Source organism: Lactuca serriola, chromosome 3 (assembly GCF_051521515.1).
Source record: "Lactuca serriola cultivar US96UC23 chromosome 3, Lser_US96UC23_V15, whole genome shotgun sequence".
NCBI lineage: Eukaryota > Viridiplantae > Streptophyta > Magnoliopsida > Asterales > Asteraceae > Lactuca > Lactuca serriola.
The window spans coordinates 65,164,069-65,184,656 of NC_136410.1; the positions used below are offsets into that span (position 1 = coordinate 65,164,069).

The 20,588-nt window shown below is 37.4% G+C and overlaps 3 protein-coding genes and 1 non-coding gene across 5 annotated transcripts; 3 read left to right on the forward strand and 1 right to left on the reverse strand.

The window, feature by feature from the left end:
- Window positions 1-1,131: 1,131 nt before the first annotated feature.
- On the forward strand, window positions 1,132-1,238 carry LOC145096448 (small nucleolar RNA R71). Its single transcript, XR_013703857.1, has one exon. It is a non-coding gene; the product is annotated as a small nucleolar RNA R71 (small nucleolar RNA).
- A 10,637-nt stretch (window positions 1,239-11,875) lies between these two features.
- Window positions 11,876-15,972, forward strand: LOC145092498 (calcium-dependent protein kinase 26-like). 2 transcript variants are annotated; one of them, XM_079030438.1, is made up of 8 exons: window positions 11,876-12,055; window positions 12,398-13,209; window positions 13,283-13,426; window positions 13,592-13,744; window positions 13,833-13,948; window positions 14,048-14,215; window positions 15,222-15,446; window positions 15,534-15,972. In XM_079030438.1, the coding sequence occupies exons 2-8, from the start codon at window positions 12,471-12,473 to the stop codon at window positions 15,786-15,788; spliced, it is 1,800 nt and encodes a 599-aa protein (XP_078886564.1). In that variant the 5' UTR covers window positions 11,876-12,055; window positions 12,398-12,470; the 3' UTR covers window positions 15,789-15,972. The 2 variants fall into 2 exon arrangements, with proteins under 2 accessions (XP_078886564.1, XP_078886566.1); XM_079030440.1 differs by lacking the exon at window positions 11,876-12,055 and adding an exon at window positions 12,112-12,228.
- Window positions 15,973-17,154: 1,182 nt separating this feature from the next.
- LOC145095338 (uncharacterized) lies at window positions 17,155-17,604 on the reverse strand. The gene has a single exon (XM_079033237.1). The coding sequence runs from the start codon at window positions 17,602-17,604 to the stop codon at window positions 17,155-17,157; it is 450 nt and encodes a 149-aa protein (XP_078889363.1).
- Window positions 17,605-18,793: 1,189 nt separating this feature from the next.
- On the forward strand, window positions 18,794-19,971 carry LOC145094487 (tubulin-tyrosine ligase). The gene is made up of 2 exons (XM_079032662.1): window positions 18,794-19,248; window positions 19,579-19,971. The coding sequence occupies exons 1-2, from the start codon at window positions 18,908-18,910 to the stop codon at window positions 19,769-19,771; spliced, it is 534 nt and encodes a 177-aa protein (XP_078888788.1). The 5' UTR covers window positions 18,794-18,907; the 3' UTR covers window positions 19,772-19,971.
- The last annotated feature ends 617 nt before the right edge of the window (window positions 19,972-20,588 follow it).

A 20,588-nucleotide genomic window follows, 5' to 3' on the forward strand; every position in this document is an offset into this window, starting at 1 on the left:
TAACAGCTCCTTCAGGAATTTGGCATATTTTGGCATTTGTGCAACCGCTTCGATGAATGGCATATTAATTTGAAGGGCCTTTATGTGTTCTAGGAACTTTTGGTAATCAACATCATGCTTTTCTTGTCTGGATCGAGCTGGAAATGGCAGTGGAGGCTGATATGGCTTCACAGGAGTTTTATTTTTATGTTCAGGTGGGGGACTCGTCGAGTCCATAACGACGACTTGGGAAGTCGGATCGGGAAGTTGGGATTCTTCATTTTCTGCTTCTTCCTCTTGCACCAGCTTAGGATCTTCTTTCTGAATAGGGGCCAAAGGAGTTATAATCATCCCACTCCTAGTTGTAACGATGTTTATATGTGCACCTTTTGGATTACTTTTGGTATTGCTAGGAAGTCCACCTGGTCTTCTCTCGTTCACTTGTTGTGCAAGTTGGCCTAGCTGCTTTTCTATGTTGAGAATGGATGCTTGCTGATTCCTAAACAGAGCTTGTTGATCTTTCATCATAATTTGGTGTTCTCTTAACATGTTTTGTTGATCTTTTATCGCAGCATTGGTATCGTTATGCCTTTTCTCGGATGTGGCTACGAATCGTGTAAGCATATCTTCCAAATCTGATTTCTTTTCTAGCACCGGTTCCTCCTTTTGATAAAAGCCTCTTTCTTTTTGCTTATACTTTTCCTCCCTTTCCTTTTTGTACTCATCATATGGTAGCCATTGTTTCTTGGGTTTTCGCCAATTGTCATCATACCAATCACCACTTGAATAACATACTTCTACTTTCCGGTTCCCGTTCTCGTCAAGGTCACAGTCTTTAGTAAGGTGGGGCCCTCTACAGTTTTCACATCCCACTCTAATGGCATGGATGGATTGGTCCATCTTAGTCACTTTCTATCCATGCTTTCCAATTTCGCTATCAATGCCGCCATGTCATCCGAAATAACATTTACCATCCCTCTAGTTGAGTCATTCCTTGGGTTATGATATTCTCTAAAGTGTTTAGAGAATTCTTCAATTAGCTCTTTTATCACCAGGGGTGGCTTATTTGTGAGTGGTCCTTGCGAATCAAGGAGCTGCCTAATTGTTACATTCACTCCATCATAGAAAATGGAGACTTCTTGTTGACTATTTAGATCATGGTGTGGGCGGTTCCTTAGTAGGCCTTTGTATCTCTCCCATGCCTCATAAAGTGACTCTCTAGCTTGTTGTTAAAAATTGGCTATGGCTTTCTTCAACCTGGCTATCTTCGAGGGAGGGCAAAACTGATCGATAAATTCCTTTTTCATATTAGCCCAAGTAGTGATGGATCCTGGAGGGAGTGATTTCAACCAATCTTTCGTGGCCCCCGAAAATGTAACCGGTAACATACGAAGCAAAACAGTATCATGGGTCACATTAGGAACATTGAAACAAGCGGCTATGTCGTTGACCTCGTCTAGATGCTTGTATGCATCTTCGTGATCCTTCCCGAAGAATGGTATTTCCTTAAGTTGAGCAAGTATGTGGCCCTTCAGTTTAAAAGTGGCGGTTGCAGGAATCGCGGGTTGCACGAGTCCCGGAACGGTATCGTCTCGCGTCCTTTTCTTCCATTCACCCATGGGGACTTCATCGATGTTTGCCATTGTGTTAGCAAGTTCTCCTTCAAAGTTGCTTTCTTCTTTGTATTCGGACTCGTATTCGTACTCGTATTCGGTTTCTTTTGGCAATGGGTTTTCTTCAAAATTCTCAAGCTTGCTTTCTTCGCTCTTTTGACTGGTAGACTCACCTGCTTTCTTGCTTTTCTTCTTTCCAAAGACTGATTTCAGGTCCTTGAAAGGTGATTTCTTTGGCGGGTTAGTGTCTTCAACGGCTTTATCCTTGTTCTTCCTAAGAACGGATTTTGGGTCTTCGTATGGAGGAGCCATAGGTTTATTCAAACCTCGGGTCATGTAATTCCTACAACCAAAACAAGAAAAACGCGTAAAGAGAACAAAAATGAAATAAAAGACAAAATTGGGAATTCGCCTTGGACTCGTCGAGTAGCTTCAACAACACTCAGCGAGTTCAAGGTTAAGACAGAAAAAAATTAACAAAAACTTAGAAACAGAAAAACCTAATACCTAATCCTAATAACTAAATTACTAAAGCAGTAACTTTGTGCAAGATAAATCTCACACAAAGGGTCGATAATACTGGCAATTAGAATTAATTTTTGAACCGATCCCCGGCAACGGCGCCAAAAACTTGATGTGTATATAAATGCACTATTTTTAGTCTTACTTTTAAGATATAATTTAGACACACAAAGGTAGTGGACCTGTCAATTAGTGGTATAGTTGAATAAGAAGGGTATCGAACACAGGGAACGGTAATTAAACTAATAATTAGAATTAACTAAAACAAGTAATAAAAGTAAAGGTTTTTTCTAGTTTTTCAAGACTAGAAACTTACACAACTAACTAATATGCTAATTAAATAACTAACAGCTAAAGCAAGTAAAGACCAACTAAATTCAATGATAAGAAGACTTTTGTTTAGGTTCGATTCATTTACTCCTATGGTTGATTTTATGGCAAGTGCGATGGATTAATTGTTATTGGCTACCGATTAAAGTGATTAGTTTCACATTCGCTATTACCAATCCTCAGAAAAAAGATTAATTTAAGCATTGATCAAGTGATTAAACTAATGAATTTCCTAGTTAATTTGTCCGGGTTAAATAAGACTTGTAATTAGCTAATCAAATTACTAATTCAATTAACTTCTTGTTGATGGTTTATCACACAAGCTCACACATTAATTTACCCATTTTCTAGTTAATCCTAGTTTCACATTCGCTATACCTAGGCACATAACAATGTTTTCACACAAATCATATGAGATAAGCAATTAAGAGATGTGCATGCAGCTTAATTACTTGCTAATTAACAGAAAATAGTTGTGGTTAATGCATAAGGTTCTTTAACAAGCTTAATAAAACATAATTCACCAATAAACAATTAATCCAACCACAAATCAATCCATAGTTGTAAATTTATCTACCCTAAACAGAAGATGAAAACTTTAGCTCATAATCACAAGAGATAGTAGCTCACAAACAATGTCTAATAACTCAAACATGGTTCAAATAAAAGATAAAGTAAAGAGTATACTAAACTTGCCTTTAATCTCCTTAAAATTGAAGTATAGGGTTGTCTTCACGAACTCCAAAGCTCCAGCAGCACCTTAATCGCAGAGTAATCCCCAAGGGTTCCAGAGAGAGGTTTTAATTCGACAATTTGGCTTCTATTTATAGGCTTCAGAAAACAGGGGCTACTCGTCGAGTAGATAACCAACTCGCCGAGTCCCCTTTAAGAATCCGTATACGGCAAGGACTTCGTATTTTGCTTCGCGAACATTCGTGGGGACTCGTCGAGTAGTCGATGTAACTTGCTGAGTCCTTCAGGATTTTGACTCTTCTCTTCTTTTTTTCTTCTTTATTCAATTCCCGTGTTCCCAATTGCATTTCCTGCTTCCTTTTACTTCCAAGTTCATCTTGTAAACTGAAAATACAATTTAAACATAATTAAGTACCTTTTTCAATAAATTACAATAAATTAGCTAGAAAATGATAAAATTCTAATCAAAATATATAGCTAACTATGCACATATCAGAACCACGTCTACCAGGTAGTGCTCCTCGAACAGCCTCAAAACACAATCTCTAAAAACCTCTGATGCTCGAACTGTTTGGTCATCTGCAATCTCGACCTCTAGAGGGCAATCCAACATGCCCGAAGACTCAAGGAACCTCTTGCTAAGGGCAAGAGAGACAAATGAATTGGTAGCCCCCGAATCGAACAACACCGAAACTGGGATACCGTTCACATGGAACGATCCTAAACAGCACATAAAACATATACATAAATATCATAAGCGACACAAAATAAGAACTAAGGAGAAGAAATCATACCCGTCACCACATCGATTGTGGCGCGTGCCTCCTCGGTAGTCAGCTGGAAGGCTCGGCTCCTCACCACTAGAGCCTTTGTCTTGCCCTACCGGCCATCAGTAATCCGCAAGGTCGCTGGAGCTGGCGTTGCTGTTGTTGTTGTCAATCTCGGGCAATTGGCCTTTTTATAGCCTCGCTGGTTGCAGTGGAAACACAGCAACTCTGATATCTGAATTATGGGGGTAGGGGCAGTATAATCCCTACTAAAATGACCAAACTTGCCACATTTGTAGCAGCTCGATCCCCTTGCCTGGTAGGGCTCCTTATGTGACTTGCCGCATTTCCCACAACGGCCCCAGACCTGATGGCCCTTCGACCTAGCGTCAAATCCCTTGGGTTTCTTCCTCGAAACCCCTGTAACCTGCTCAGTATCCGCCTTCCTCTTCCGGAGATGCTCAATGTCAATCTCCCTCTCCCTCACCCTCGCAATCATATCATCCAATGTCGGACATGCCGAGTAGCTGACATGTTTCCGAATGTCAGCTCTCAACATCTCATGATAGTGGGTCTTCTGCATCTCCTCATCCCTTGCATACTAAGGCATCGGTAAGGCCCTCTCCCTAAACTTGGCGATAATCTCCGCCACCGACTCAGTCGGCGCAAACTCAACCCTAAACCTGGTCACAAAGTCAGACCATGTCATAGCCTCAATGGAGAAGGCTCCCAAAGAATCACCAACTGACTCCCACCAATCTCTAGCCCCGTCCCTCAAACATCCTGCAGCGTACCGGACCTTTGACCCCTCAAGGAAGAAGCTAATCAACTGAGTAGACTCCATGTATGCAATCCATATCCTGGCAACTATGGGGTCTTTCACCCCGTGGAAGTCTGGCACACCACATCCCCTGAAGTGCTTAAAGGATAGTGTGCGCGCCCCTGACTGGATGGATGCCATGTCACTCTGGAATGCTCTGAGGCGATCCTCCATCAGCTCGATGATCCCCTCCTTGATCGACCCAAAAATCATTAGGGTCGCCTCAAGGATGCCTCTCGTGATCTCGGAAGCAATGAACTCACGCAGTCCGTCATCGACTGGCTCGACACCTGATTCCAATCCTAATCCTGATCCTAAACCTCCCCCTCCGCGATGCGTAATCATCACCATATTGAAACAAAACACATAATCATCAGTGTCATAAATAACCTCGGAAGGTCTCACATACTACAAGTTCCTTGGTTCTATCCCGGCCCTCCTTGACTTGAGTACAGATCCTTTGCTTTCAGTAGTACGGCCCATACTACCTTCCACATTTATCCGTACTTTCCTCAAGGATTTCCTTGACTTTACCAAGTCCCTTCTACTATTACTGCTCGCTGCACTAATCTCATCCTAGGCTTACCCTAAGGTATCCATCTGCAACCCAATCTCTGCCATCAGTTGCATAAGAAGTCCTTATCATCTCTCCCTAACTAGCTCGCGAATACCATTACATATTACTAAGACCAGATAATTATTCGAATGAGAGGTCCTACCCTATAACGGTTGGACTCAAACAAGATTTGCGAGATAGGTCTAGACCTAACCTTCTGAAATTATTTAGTCCTCATAATATGTAACTTAGCATATTCATCTACTAGTTAATTAAAGATAACTAGAACTCCTAAAAACCACGAAGTAAGCATCATTCGGGCTTTGAGTACTCAAAAACTAAGCATATCTTATTCAGGCCATCATATCACTGTCTAATTAGTTTTGTAACACCCCAATTTCAGAAGTGCAAGTTCAGGGTTCTTGGTGTAATTAAGGAAGATCGACTCGGCGAGTCTATGGATAGACTCGGCGAGTTGAATCGCGATTTGGCCATGTGCTAAGTGACTGACTCGGCGAGTCGGCGGCTAGACTCGGCGAGTCAGTGCTGGAATGAGAAACCCTAATTCCTGGGGTTTGCACCCTATATAAGGAACCTTAAGTCCCACCCCAGCCTCTTTAGCACTCCCTTTGACGTCCAAAAACTTTCCCCATCGATTTCAAACCCTAAATTGAGAGTAAGAGGGATTTAAGTGTGTTTTGGAGCTTGAAGAAGAAGGATACTTTAAGCAAGAGTTGGTGGGATCATAGAGGAGCGAAGTGGATCTGATTTCCTTGCTTGTTGGCATCAGAATAAAGGTAAAAAGCTGTTGCCTTGACTTTGTTGTGTTTAGATGGTTCATGAATGAAGTTTTAGGGCCAAATTGTCATATATGAGCCTCTTTTCGAGTATTGGGTTCAGATCTGTGGTTGCTACTACAGATCTAGACTGGTCATGACTCATGAATCTGGAAAGTGATAGCTTTGGGGCTTGATTGAGAGTGTCCTTGCCTTAAACCTTCACTTTATCTTGAGTAGAGCTTGTTGAGCCTTGCATGTACGTAAAGTTGGAACTTTACGTGTGGATCTGGCCCTAGGAGTCCAGATCTATGTATTGAAAGCAATGGTTTGGCCTGTGATCGTCTGAATGAAGGTATTATGTATGGACTCGGTGAGTCTGGGAGATGACTCGACAAGTCGGAGTAGAGATTTGGCATGAATCGCGTAGTAACTCGGCGAGTCACATGGGTGTACTCGACGAGTTGGATGAAGATATGCAGGAACTCGACAAGTTAAAGAACAACTCGGCGAGTCTGTTGAAGATTGCCTTGGGCTCGGCGAGTCTGTTCTTGGACTCGGCGAGTTTGGTCGAGGAGTCCTAACCTTTTCTGGTTAAGTCGTGAATCGGTGAGTCGAAGGATGACTCAGTGAGTTGAGCATGAAGGGACTCAGAGTTTGTTGGACTCGGTGAGTTGAGTCGTGATATGAGAGTTTTGAGTATGGGAACTCGACGAGTCAACGGGTTGACTCGGCGAGTAGGGTTAACCAGGAAGGTTGACCTTGACTGAGGACTTGGACTTTGACCAAGGGTAGATCAGTTGACTTCCAGGGTTATTTTGGTAATTATTGGTATTTATTGATTTGGTTTTTGGTAATGATCAGTGGCGGAGTTTGTGCTGGTGGTCAGAGCAGCGTGATCTTATTCTTCAGTCGGCAGTTACAGGTGAGTTATCCTCACTATAATGACAGGGTCTACGGTACCAAGGCCGACCCTCTATCGGATGGAAATCCAGGTATTGTTGTTATGTTATTGCTTTGCTATGTTTGCATCCTGGTAGTTAGGATGGTATATGTGTGACCGGAAGGTCTTATGTGCTATAAGGGTATGAGATATATGCTGATAGATGTTACAAGAGATGTATGTGTTAAGTTACGTTATGAGCAGTTGGTTATGGACCGGAAGGTCATCATGTTATATGTGGTTACATGATATGTATCGGAAGGTCTTATGTGGGATAAGGGTATGAGATATATGCTGATAGATGTTATGAGAGCTGTATGTGTTAAGTTACGTTATGAGCAGTATGTTATGGACCGGAAGGTCATCATGTTATATGCGGTTATGTGATATGTATGTGATATGTATGTGCTATGTATGTCATGTATGATAAGGACCAGAAGGTTAATATGATATGGACCGGAAGGTCAACAGAGTATGGACCGGAAGGTCAACAGAGATATGGGATGGAAATCCCCTGAGACATTCGGATCGGAAGATCCCATGGAGTCATGGCCTGGAAGGGCATATGTGTTGTTATGGCCTGGAAAGGCGTATGTGTTGTATGTAGTATTTTAGGGGTAATTCACTAAGCTTTCGGGCTTACAGTTGTGGTTTAATGTTTCAGGTACTTCAGGAGACCGTGGCAAGGCAAAGGCGTGATCGTACCGCTCCTCGTGTTTATGTTTTATGATATGGATCTGGGAAAAATACTCTGATAATAAAAGTATTGAAAACCTTTTTGTAATGAATTAATGAAAGTGGGTTGTTTTTGAAAAGTTTAAATTGGTTTAAATTTTTACGGTGTTACAAGTTCTAGCATGAAATTCACTAAGCACATAAAGCAGGCATGTAATGCATCTTCCGAGATCCTTAGCCCTAATCTAGCATGCAGTTCCCATACATATACAATAGGCATATAAGGCTTCCTTCCTAGATCCTTAGCTCTAATCTAGCATGCAATTCTCATAATCATATCATATCATAACATAAAATGTATGGGTATCTTGGGGAAAACTTACTTGAGTTCGGTCGGTCGCACGCATCACACACCTTGTTCTTTTTAAGTTCTTTTCTCTTTTCAATTTCTTTTTAAACCCCTTTTACAAAAATGATTTTACTTTTGAAAATTTTCATACCAAGTCCTTAGTTTGAGTTCAGACACACCCGAGAGTGTGCCCGAATCCCTCAAACAAAGGCTCTGATACCAACTTGTAACACCCTAAAAATCATGACCAAAATTTTCATTTTTAATTAAGTAACTTATAAAATAGTTTGCTGAAAATCGTTATCGATATCATATCAACCCATAATCTCATAAGTCAAATAACATAAACATGTCGTGGAATAATAATAATGTTAGAGTACAATCCTATGGATCTCAATATGCAGAATCATATGTGTGTGATGCGTTGCTACCGTGCCAGCTCCTTCCCCTTCAACGAAGAAATACGTGAAACCAAAACTGAAAACCGTAAGCACAAAGCTTAGTGAGTTCCCCCATCATACCACATACCATACAATGACATATCAAATCAGGCATATCTGGGTGCTGGCCTCCCCTTCGGTCTATCTCAACCGGATAACTGCCTAGCATATATGGGTGTTGGCCTCCCATTCGGTCTATTTCAACCGAATAAATGCCTAACATATCTAGGTGCTGGCCTCCCTTCGGTCTATTTCAACCGGATATTGGGGACTATTTCACCCCTACCACTACCACATAGAATCATAACATACTGGCACATAGAACATAACAGATAATGGCACACCAGACAATTATCATACATACAATCATCTAACTACATGCTTCTACTAGTGGGCCGACATTATGGCCTTAGACTCACTTCTACTAGAAGGTAACTCACATCATAAAGTTGAGTGTCGAATCTCACGAGAAGTAATCTCTATCAGCTGCTCTGATGACTCCCGGCCACCATAATCACAATAACACTCAATCAGAATCTATAACACTACTTGGGGTAAAGTGACCATTTTACCCCCTTGGCATAACTTAAACCATTCCTAAGGCCCAATTCTAACTTATTAAATCCAATGCACCCATGGCCCATCAAAGTCTCTCTAAGGGCCCACTAATGGCCTAATTTTCTAAATTGGGCCCAACCCTTCATAGGCCTTTTCATAATTCTAATAAGTCTTTAGCCCAAAATGAAATAATCTCAAGTGGCCTAATATGGCCCAAAAGGCCCAACACTTCTAATTCTAAATTCCTAGGCCCAGAACTATACCCCATAGTGGCCTATTGGGCCTAGTCCAGGCCCAACCCTCTAAGGCCCAAGGTAGCCACTCTGCATGCGTATGTGCAACGTACCTAGCACATACGCCCAGTGTACGCTGGTCTTGACCGTAAACGAGAAGTTGACCCAGTACGCGCAGCGTACCAGGGTGTACACTTAGCCTACTGGCCAACTTTCTTGGGACATCATTTGTGACTTAATCCATTAAGTCTTTACGTCCAAAATGTAGATCTAGATCCTTTAAGACCTCCTAATCCATAAAGTCACAAACTTTATGTGCTTGCATGCATGGTTGGGGTCAAAACATGATTTTGGTCCTTTTAACAAGCTTTATGACCATCAAACATTTGCATGGTTGTGGCTTAACCATCAAGGTCCGATTTTTATTACTCTAAGTGCTTCTAAGAGTCCAAAAGGACAGCTCTTATGTTCTGAAACTATCAAAACTCAAGCAACCTCAACAATGGAGTCCAAAAGTGACCAAAAACACCCCAAAATCAAATCTAAACATACAGTGATCAAGTTTGAAGATGGATACCTCAAATGAGTCAGAAATGGCGCCAATCTTCTGGATCTACAAGCTCCCTTTGAATCCTTGCTCCTTCTTCAAACTCCTTTCTCTTCTAAACACCAAAACAACACTAAAATGCTCTCAAGTGGCTTCCAAATCACAAGAATACACAAATGTGGGTTAGGGTTTTCGTGGAGGCTATATAAGGGTGAGAGGGAGGCTGGACCAAAGGCATAAGGTCCTTTAAATAGGGATCAAACCCTAAAAGTTAGGGTTTTCAACTCTGCGCGCGTACGCTGCGCGTACCCTTTGGTACGTTGGGCGTATGTGTATGGCCTCCCCGCCAATTCACATGAGTACGATGCGCGTACCTGGCATGGTACACCCCGCGTAATGCCTATCTCAGCCCAAACTTAAAGCCCAATACCAAAACAGCCCATTATTCAATCAAATAAATAATATTAATACCTCCAAATCTCAGACGTTATAAAAAAATCAAAAATATAATTAAACATAATGTTTTATTAAATAAAAACATTAAACACTACAAAGGGTATATAAAAAGACAAAAGGACAATGAAAACTCAAAGATAGTAAGTAAATTCTTAAAAAAAATACGGTGATTTTTTTTAATATTCAATACCGCCTCTTATTGAAAGTCTTGTTTTATAGCGTTTGCCATAATCAAATTTTGTTTTAAAATACCGAAGTCGGAGATTTCGAGCGCACGGATATTCATCTTTTGGGTGAAAATGGAATTGAACTCAACAATTTTCACCCGTATATCCTTCAATTTGGAGGTAATTTGATGCGTTGTAGGATCCAAACCCCCAAGTTGTTGTTAAAGTGATAAAGATCCATCCCCAAAAAAATCGAATGATCTTTGTAAATTTCCTCGGTCATTATCTTCCAAAGTGTCAATTGCAAGCTTTCGTTAACGTCACTTCTTAATGTTCGGACCATTGTTTGCACGTTTGGGATTGGGCAGGAGTTGAATCCATTTGAAATGAAATTGAATTGTAATCGGAGGAAATGAGAATGGAATTTGAAAAAATTAGAATGGAAAGGAAAAAATACATGGTTTCTGAAATCGATAAGATTGTATTTATAGTGTGTAAAGTGGATTTAAAAAAATATAATATATTAATAAATTGAAATTTTGATGTTGGTCCAATAGTTAACAAAAATGAATGTACACAGAATAAGTAACAATGTGTTAAATAGCATGTTCGTTCTTTCAATTAGCATTACCACAGTTGGAGGGCTGATGGTTCTGCCACCTAGGCCTCGTATATGGATGGGTTCATGTTGGCAGGCCACAATACATTGACCAAACACAACCCATATAATATATGGGTTGACGGGTTGGAAACATCAACCCAACCTAACCCACATAGTCCGTTTAAGTATAAAGGTTCGCGGGTCAGGGACCGATTTCGGATCAAAGAGTCGATGAGTCATTTTTGCATAACTTTTCACATATTAAATTTATACGAATTATACAAGTTTATAAATTAATTAATAATTAACATTTTACATCGACTATAATAAAAGAACAATCAAATAAAGTCTAACATAATAAGTTAATAAGCAACATATTTTTAAAAAAGAGGTTTCCAACGTTGTATATCGACTATATTCTATTAATTAATAAATAAAATTTTAATTTTTTCTAAATATAATATATATAGTAGGGTTGTCAAGTTGACGGGTCAGAAATTTCAATCAAAACCTGTTTATTTTCGTATCGGGTTCGTGTTACGAGTTAGGTCGAGACTTACCACTCCTACCGTCACCAACCCGCACTATATTAATTTCGGACTATGTCCACCCTAATTATTTTTAAAAAACAAAAAAGTAAATGAATAAAATTATAGGATAACTATATATGATGCTTTCGTTTTTGCAGTGGAGGTATCAAGGAATAGTTGAAAGTTGAAAATATAATAAAGTTGTTTTAAAAAAAGAAAAAGAAAAAGATTTAGATAAAGTCAAAGTGAGTTGTAATATGGGTCAGCACCCAATCATTCGCTTCGTCCCAAATTTTGTCAACAAAAGGTGAGGCCACTTTCCATATCCAAAATCACATCAACAACAAACAAACAAACAACAAGCCTTTGAATATTCGTCGACGTACCGATTCAATCATCATCGTCTTCATAATTTAATCTAATTCATCATCATCTTCAACGTGATCGCCTTCATCGTCTTTACGAGATCCACAAATCTTTCCCCCTCTTCGTGCATACATGTATATACATTTCTTCATATCGCTTCAACTAATTATAATAATTTCAACTTCTTTTCTTCTTTCGAAAGATTTTCCATGTGGGGTTTGTCTCAAATCACACCAGATTTCAAGTCTATTTTGTCTTTTTCAATAATCGTTCATATGCGCGTCTTTTGTCTCGATTAGGATACCATGTAATATGTTTAATGAATTAATTAATTAATGATGAATTCAAGGCTATTGGCCACCCGATCTGCATAACACGTTTCTCTCACTTTCTTTTTTGTGATTAAATTTGTCTTCCTTCTTCAATATCTTTGATTCTTATGATATTATATATATTATATATACATTTGTTTGCAGTGAATTTGAATTTGATGAATGACGAAGAAGATGGCGTCAGTTTAATTGTTCCTAAGGAATTTTGATTGTTTTTATGGGCAATACATGCCGTGGATCATTCGGAGGAAAAGGCGCTAAAAGCTTCAATCAACCTGAACATCGTTCCAGTATCAAACACGAATCTTCTTCCACCCAAGTTAACAAAAACTCAACAACGAAATCGAACCCACAACAACACACAACCCAAAACAAAGCTTCAAAGGATTCAACTCCGAAACCCCAAATTGACGACGACGACGACACCATGAATCGCACTAGTCAACCATTCTATGTCATCGGACATAAAACCGCAAACATCCGTGATCTTTACACTTTAGGTCAAAAACTAGGCCAAGGCCAATTTGGTACAACCTATTTATGCACCGAGCATTCGACTGGTAATAATTACGCCTGTAAATCCATTTCAAAGCGGAAATTGATTTCAAAAGAGGATGTGGAAGACGTAAGGAGGGAAATCCAAATCATGCATCATTTAGCAGGCCACAAAAACATCGTCACCATTAAAGGCGCATATGAAGATCCTTTATATGTTCATATTGTCATGGAGCTCTGTGGTGGTGGAGAACTTTTCGACAGAATCATTCAAAGGGGACATTACAGTGAACGAAAGGCAGCCGAATTGATCAGAATCATCGTTGGTGTCGTCCAGGCTTGCCATTCCCTTGGTGTTATGCATCGCGATTTAAAACCTGAAAATTTCTTGTTGGTTAACAAAGACGATGATTTCTCACTCAAAGCGATCGATTTTGGACTCTCCATTTTCTTCAAACCAGGTTAATTTTCATAAAGTTTTCATCTTTTTTCCTTTTTTCAAACATTCTTCTACTAATTTGGATTCGTATGTAGGTCAAATCTTCACAGATGTAGTTGGAAGCCCATATTATGTTGCTCCTGAGGTGTTATTGAAGCATTATGGTCCAGAAGCAGATGTATGGACAGCTGGCGTCATTCTTTACATTCTTTTAAGCGGTGTACCTCCATTTTGGGCTGGTATGTTTTATAATAATTTATAAACTAACATTTTTTTTATTATGGATTGGGAAAATTACAAAAAAAAAATAGCAACTTACTTTATTCTCTCTACCAATATATGCAATGTACTTTGTGTTTGCTATTAGGTGTAAATAATTAACAAGATTTAATTTTCTTGTGTAGAAACACAACAGGGAATATTTGATGCGGTTTTGAAGGGTAATATAGACTTTGATTCAGACCCATGGCCACTTATATCTGAAAGTGCAAAAGATCTTATTAGAAAGATGTTATGTTCTCGCCCTTCAAATCGATTAACTGCTCATAAAGTTCTCTGTATGTCCTTTTTTACCCTTTATGAATCATCTTTTTAGCTTTTTTTTTTTGTTGTATCTATTACTTGTTTTTTATAAACAATTTACAGGTCATCCATGGATATGTGAAAATGGTGTTGCACCTGATAGAGAACTGGATCCTGCAGTTCTTAGTCGTTTGAAGCAGTTTTCAGCCATGAATAAGTTAAAGAAGATGGCTTTAAGGGTATAGATATGTGATTTATGAATCTTGTTTTAGGATATTTTTATATTATATTATATGGAAAAGAAGATATTTGAGATTTTGTTGATTTGATTGTTGCAGGTTATTGCTGAGAGCTTGTCGGAAGAGGAGATTGCTGGTTTGAGGGAAATGTTTAAGGCAATGGATACTGATAATAGTGGTGCAATTACATTTGATGAATTAAAAGCCGGTTTAAAAAAGTTTGGTTCTACATTAAAGGATACAGAAATTCGAGACCTTATGGATGCGGTAAGACTATTTATTCAATCTGGAGTAAATTATAATTTTGGTCCTCAAGTATATCTGATTTTTTTTTTTTTGTAATTTTGGTCCCAAAAATGTTTTTATTTTGTTATTTGGTTCTTATTTGAGGTTCTTGTAACGTTTTTTTTATCTCTGTTCCAAGTAAAATTGATTATATTTCTAGGACGAAAAACTTTGCAAGAATAGCTATAATCAAGGACCAAAAATAGTCATTTTACTTGGATCAAGGACGAAAAACCTTACAAGAACTTCAAATGAGGAACAAAAATGCAAGATAAAACTGCAAAACAGCTATACTCAAGGACTAAAAATGTAAATTTTCATAAATTTGTGTGAAGCTGTTTTTTTTTTTATTAAATGTTGTCTAGATAAATGGTGAATGATGTTGAAAAGATATTTGAAAAAGTAATGACACAACAAATGAGGTCAAATTTGTAAAAAGTCAAAGGTTTAATAAAAGCCTCAATGTTAAGTAAAAGAATCACTCATATAAATTAAAATTAAATGGTCATTTAGAGTGCGTTTGATTTTGGAATATTTTTCATTTTTCCATTAAAATTTTCAACTGAAGATGAAAATTTTGAAAATGCATGTAGTTGATTTAATTTTCAAAAAATTTCCAAGAAAATGAAATTTTGTGTTTTTCAAATTGTATGTACATTAAAAAAGTGATTTTTACAGTTTTCAAAAGTTTTCCCAATTTCCAAAATGGAAAATGAAAATTCTACAGGTTTCAACCAAACATATCTTCTAAAATTTTCATTGAAAACTCGACTTTATTTTCTAAAAACGTTTTCTAGAAAAATGAAAACAATTTTACACAACCAAATGCATCCTTAGTATCTTGGATTATTGATTTCAAAAAACAAAGTCTTTTCGCATGCAACATTTTATCCATGGAGACATCATTAAACAATCATTAAGTCATTTCCATATTAAGTCCATTAAGTAAAAAAGAAACAAACAGTATCTAAATCGCATTAGTTTACAGGCTGACGTGGACAATAGTGGGACAATCGACTATGGAGAATTTGTTGCGGCTACAATTCATTTGAACAAATTGGAACGCGAAGAACATCTTGTGGCTGCATTTCGGTATTTTGACAAAGATGAAAGTGGTTATATTACGTTTGATGAGCTTCAACAGGCTTGTATAGATCATAACATGACTGATATTCTTGTGGAAGATATCATTAAAGAAGTTGATCAAGATAATGTGAGTTCAAATATTCTCAATATATTTTTGTAATTAAATGGTCTATTTTTATGTGTATTTATGTGGGTTTTTTTTTTTTGTTTTCAGGATGGGAGGATTGATTATGGGGAATTTGTGGCAATGATGACAAAAGGAAATGGAGGAATTGGAAGAAGAACGATGAGGAATAGTGTGAACATTAGCATGAGAGATTCACCAAGAGCTGCCCGAGATTCGCCAAGAACTGCCCGGGATTCGCCAAGGGCCGTCTGGGATTCACCAAGGGCTGCCCGGGATTCACCTCGAGCTGCCCGTGATTCACCCAGGGCTGCCCGCGATTCACCAAGGGCTTACCTCCAGTAATCGTTTCTTGTCGTTGAATTGAATGTATCTTGTCTGTTTTTTTTATGGTTCATGTAGAAAAAATGATTTTATGAACAATGAAATGTTAACTGGCCAATAAGAAAGTGTTAGCTAGTATTTGGTATGTAATAATCACGTTTGAAATTGAATGGAACAAATATATATTATAATTATGTTACTCCAAGGGTACATGAAATATAAATATGTTTTGTGTAATGTATTTAGAAACATACCATAGTTTCACTAAAATTTAATGTTATAGAACAGTATTTTTGTTTGTATTAATCAAAATTTGCTTTAATAGACCCTTAGGGATGTCGTTGACATCTAAACAATATGATTTACTATCAAATATGTGAGAATAAAAAGCAACTAAATCTGTAGGATACCAAAAATTGATTACCTTCCCACGTCATAAAAGGGCTTTTAATAAGATGAAACTAGAAGAATAATCTTGCCCATGATTAGATATCATATCTTAAAACCCATGATTAATGATTACGACAACTTTTTCGACCTTAATTTTGATTTTAAAGGGTGACAACGAAGTATGTGATGTCGACCCACATGTATTGGTATTATTTCGTTCGACTTATATGCATTAGTTTTATACATTTATATAGTCTCTGAAACAAAACAAAAATAAAGTAATAATACTAATAAATAAATAAATAAAAACAAATAGAATATGATTGGCATTTGCATCGTCCACCGACACCTCCAAAAATTCGGAGGAATTATATTTTTATAAAAAAAAAACATTTATTAATATGTGATTAAATCGTTTTAAATCTGATCATATATAAATAGAAAGTAACATGGGTTTGGCTTCTTTTCATCCCTTCCAATAGATTCTTCCCTGCTCTCTCTGTAAATTCCTTCTGTAGCAGATATTTTATATATTTAATCATGATAAAAAAGATCCCAAGGACAAAAGACAAGTATTGTTCAATCAAATATCTTTTTAAAAATTTAATGGATGGAAGTAAGCTGATTTTACAACATATTTCTATAGATTTTAATGGATGCTTGCTTCTTACAGGTAATGATGTAATGGAATAAAAAAGAACAAAAAATTACAGAAACATAACAAAGCTGAGAAACCCATATCAAGGAATCAAAACTCAAAAGTATTACAAATATTACGAATGTTTATAAGAATTCAGTGGCAAAAATGAAAAATTATCCGCCGACATCGGGTTTTTGCTGCCGAACGGACGGTGGTCACCGGCGAATTGGTGTATTACTTGTCTTATGTTTATAATCACTCTCTAATTTACAGCAAAGTATAGGAATAATCGATACATCAAGTGAATATGTAGCTGGAAAATGGATTCTGATTTTCAACTAACCTTTGGTGCTATGCTCAAATGGCGGAACTGTAGGACTTTGAACGGATGGTCTGAGGAAGTCCGGCTTGATCAGATCCGACGAGCTTTCGGATCTCGGATCTGAACTTGTAGAGGATGTGTCTCAAGCTACCTTTGTTATGGCAACCGAGAACGGAGGTTTCTTCTTGATTCATCTCCAGATCCTGCGCGAATACTGGTTTTCTGGAAAGGATCCATCCCCAGCCACGAGCCCACCAGGTCTTGATGGAGGTAGACGCCGATTCCCCCATTGAAGACACCGATTTGGAGCTGCGCAACGCCCACGCGGTAGTGTCTGACATCGTCGGCGGTTGGATCTGGAATGTCATAGAGGAGATCCTTCGGCGCATTCCGGCTCCGGCTGTTGGTGGTGGTGGGTCCTGTGTGGTGTTATGAGAAACTGGAAGAGATTTCTCCTTGTGGAAGCTCTGCAACATAGAGGTCATGGTGTTGATGAATGGGAACGAATCAGAGGGAGATGGGAGTTTGAAGCAGAGATGCACCAGGTCCAGGTGAATGTGAAGGTGAATTGAAGTAGAGAAAGGTTGTGGGATCCATCCATCACATTCTCATACCAAACATAATACATACATACATACATATATGCAAGTCTGTATTTGCATGTGATAGGTGGAATATAAGAAACTTCATCAAACATTTAAAATAGTTAGCGCATATGTATATAGAGTAAATATGTATTTGTTAGATGTTTAATTGATTAAGACCATATGGTTTATATTCCATTATACAAATTATCACTTATGTATCATTTTATATGACTTGTTTATAGGACGAAACATTAACTAAATTTGGTTTAATCATTTAAAAATGCCGAACCAAATGAAAACGATCATAAAACAAAGTGGTTCAATTAGTTTGACAATTTAGGACTATAATGGATGTGAACTTTTTATACATAAAGAATAAAGAAGTGACTGTTTGATATATATTTTTACTGAGTTTTGTAAGACGTTGAGCTTGACTCGATCAGATTCTAGCTATTTAATACCACAGTTAGAATTTAGAAACATGTGACTTAGTTTTAGCTCATCTACTATGTGTCTTATTCGTTCATATTTATGGTTATGTATGGTATTGATTTAATCAATTCTAACTCAATTAATAACTATCAACCAACCCTAGTTATTGTTTAGGATTTCTAAAATGTGTTTAAGGATATATATCAAAAAAACATTAATTAAATATGAAACATATTAGTTATAGTAAATATTCTTCATAATTAATGCATTTTATATTTTTCAATAACAAATATTTTTTTATAATTAATATATTTTATATTTAATTATAATAATATTTTCTATAATTAATACTTTTTATATACGTCCTTATCACACACACATGTTAAAAAAAAATCTAGTGTTTTAATAAAGTTTAATAAAAGACCAATGGGAAATAGCCTAACAAAACGACTTATTTCAGATTTTCAAACCAAATGATCAAATTGAAACTCTTTAGAGAAATTAGCCGAACTACTTTGACTCAGTTGAGCCCACTTACTCAGTTTGGGCCTATCAAAAGGATCTCCACTTAAACCCAACCGTGGTTTCCATTAACCCGAGACTAAGGTCGTCTAGTCAATTGTCATGCATGCTCTCTCATTAAGCAAAACAGCAAACCATCGAGAAACAAAGTTGACGCTCCGTCGCTCTCCGATACCAGAACCACCGCCAAAATCCTCCACAGACTGAATCCAATTGAGAGTAAGAAAACCGAGTGTCGATTTTATCCATGGAAGTTGAGTGTATGAGAGCTTGCATGAGAAAGCTCGCAATTTGGTACACCCCCAATTTCAAGCCTATCACTAATCACGATGAGCTTGATCGCATCATGTCTACCCTCGGTTTTCTCTCTCTACCACCAATTTCCACCACGACCGCCTCAACCTCCGCCTGGAAAGAGTACTCCTTTTCTGCCGCCGGAATTTTTCTTTCCAAATCCCCCTCTCCTCCGCGCCCTCGCCTTCCATATCCCAGAATTGACGGCTTACATGTCAACACCTACCACGCGTTTTTGGATTCCGTCAATTTTTACCTCCGTATGCACAACATATCTGATATTTTCCATATTCGGTACGTTTCTCTTTCCTTCAATTGTTTTTGATTCCTAATTTCCTCCATTCATGTACAGTGTTCGTTTGCTCCAGTTACTAATTATTGTTTGTGGTAAACTTTGACCCAAAAAACCCATTACCAATTTACAATTTTTCCTTCAAAAGGTACTAGCCTTGAACCAAATCATAATCAATATGAATTAACTTGTGTTTGTTTCTTCTCTGACAATCAATCCCAAAAGGAATCCATAAATCTATTGCATTTTCTCCTTTAGAGTAAATCTGCGTGACTCCATTGTTATATCAAGGAGATTTGGTCAAAATTGATTTGATTATGGTTGTTTCTCAGGGGAATGCCATTGCACCATGTCCATGACAGAAATCAGAAATGGTCGAGAATGGTTGGAGATGATTTGGTTTATGTGTACAGAGAAGGAACCATGGAGTTGTCACCAACAAACAAAAATGCTGTCCAAAACAAGGATCAGAATCCAGTTTTGTGCGTTGTTCCATGGACTAACATCAACGACAAGATGTTATAGTAGTAGAAAAGTAGATACTTCACCTTTGTTTAGATGAATATATGCACTAAAAAAACAATCAAACTAGTTCTTTCTATGTTCTTGTTGATATGGGGTAGTAGTATTAGATCATGACTTATGAGAATAGGAGCTTTTGATGGATCAGTAGATATGCTTGCTTTTGATTTATGTTTGTTTTAAAAAAAGCATCTGAACTAAACTAATGCACATTCATTTCTATCTTTGTTAGGCTTTTTTTTTTTATTTAGGCAACATAAAGAGTTGCATTTATATCAGAAGCACTTTTTTATAGTTTACTGTCAAGAACTGAAAATGAAAGAGAACATATTTGTTTAATTGCTAATGCATTTTTTTTGCTTATATCCATGTTTGTGTTCTATGGTTTATTTTAGTTCTTACCCCAATTATGTTCCATTATTCTGAGATGTTATATTTCACAGTTGTGAAAACAAGATCAAACTACATCAACTAATATTACGATTAAGATCATCCTTTTATATTTGTTGTGGCCAAGTCAATAACTTTTTCCATAGATACTAAATCCTTATATTATTGCAATATCGTTAGGTTTTCAATTTTTCCTTATTAGATTTTGCAATTACCTCCACATCATCACAACAATGTTAACTTTCTTTTGAAAATGGTCCCCGGTGACACATCAACAACTATTTATACTTTTTAATAATCTGAATTATTTATAATTAATAAAAAATAACACAAATATAATTTGTGATATATATATATATATATATATATATATATATATATATATATATATATATATATATATATATATAGTATACAAAAAATTATAGTC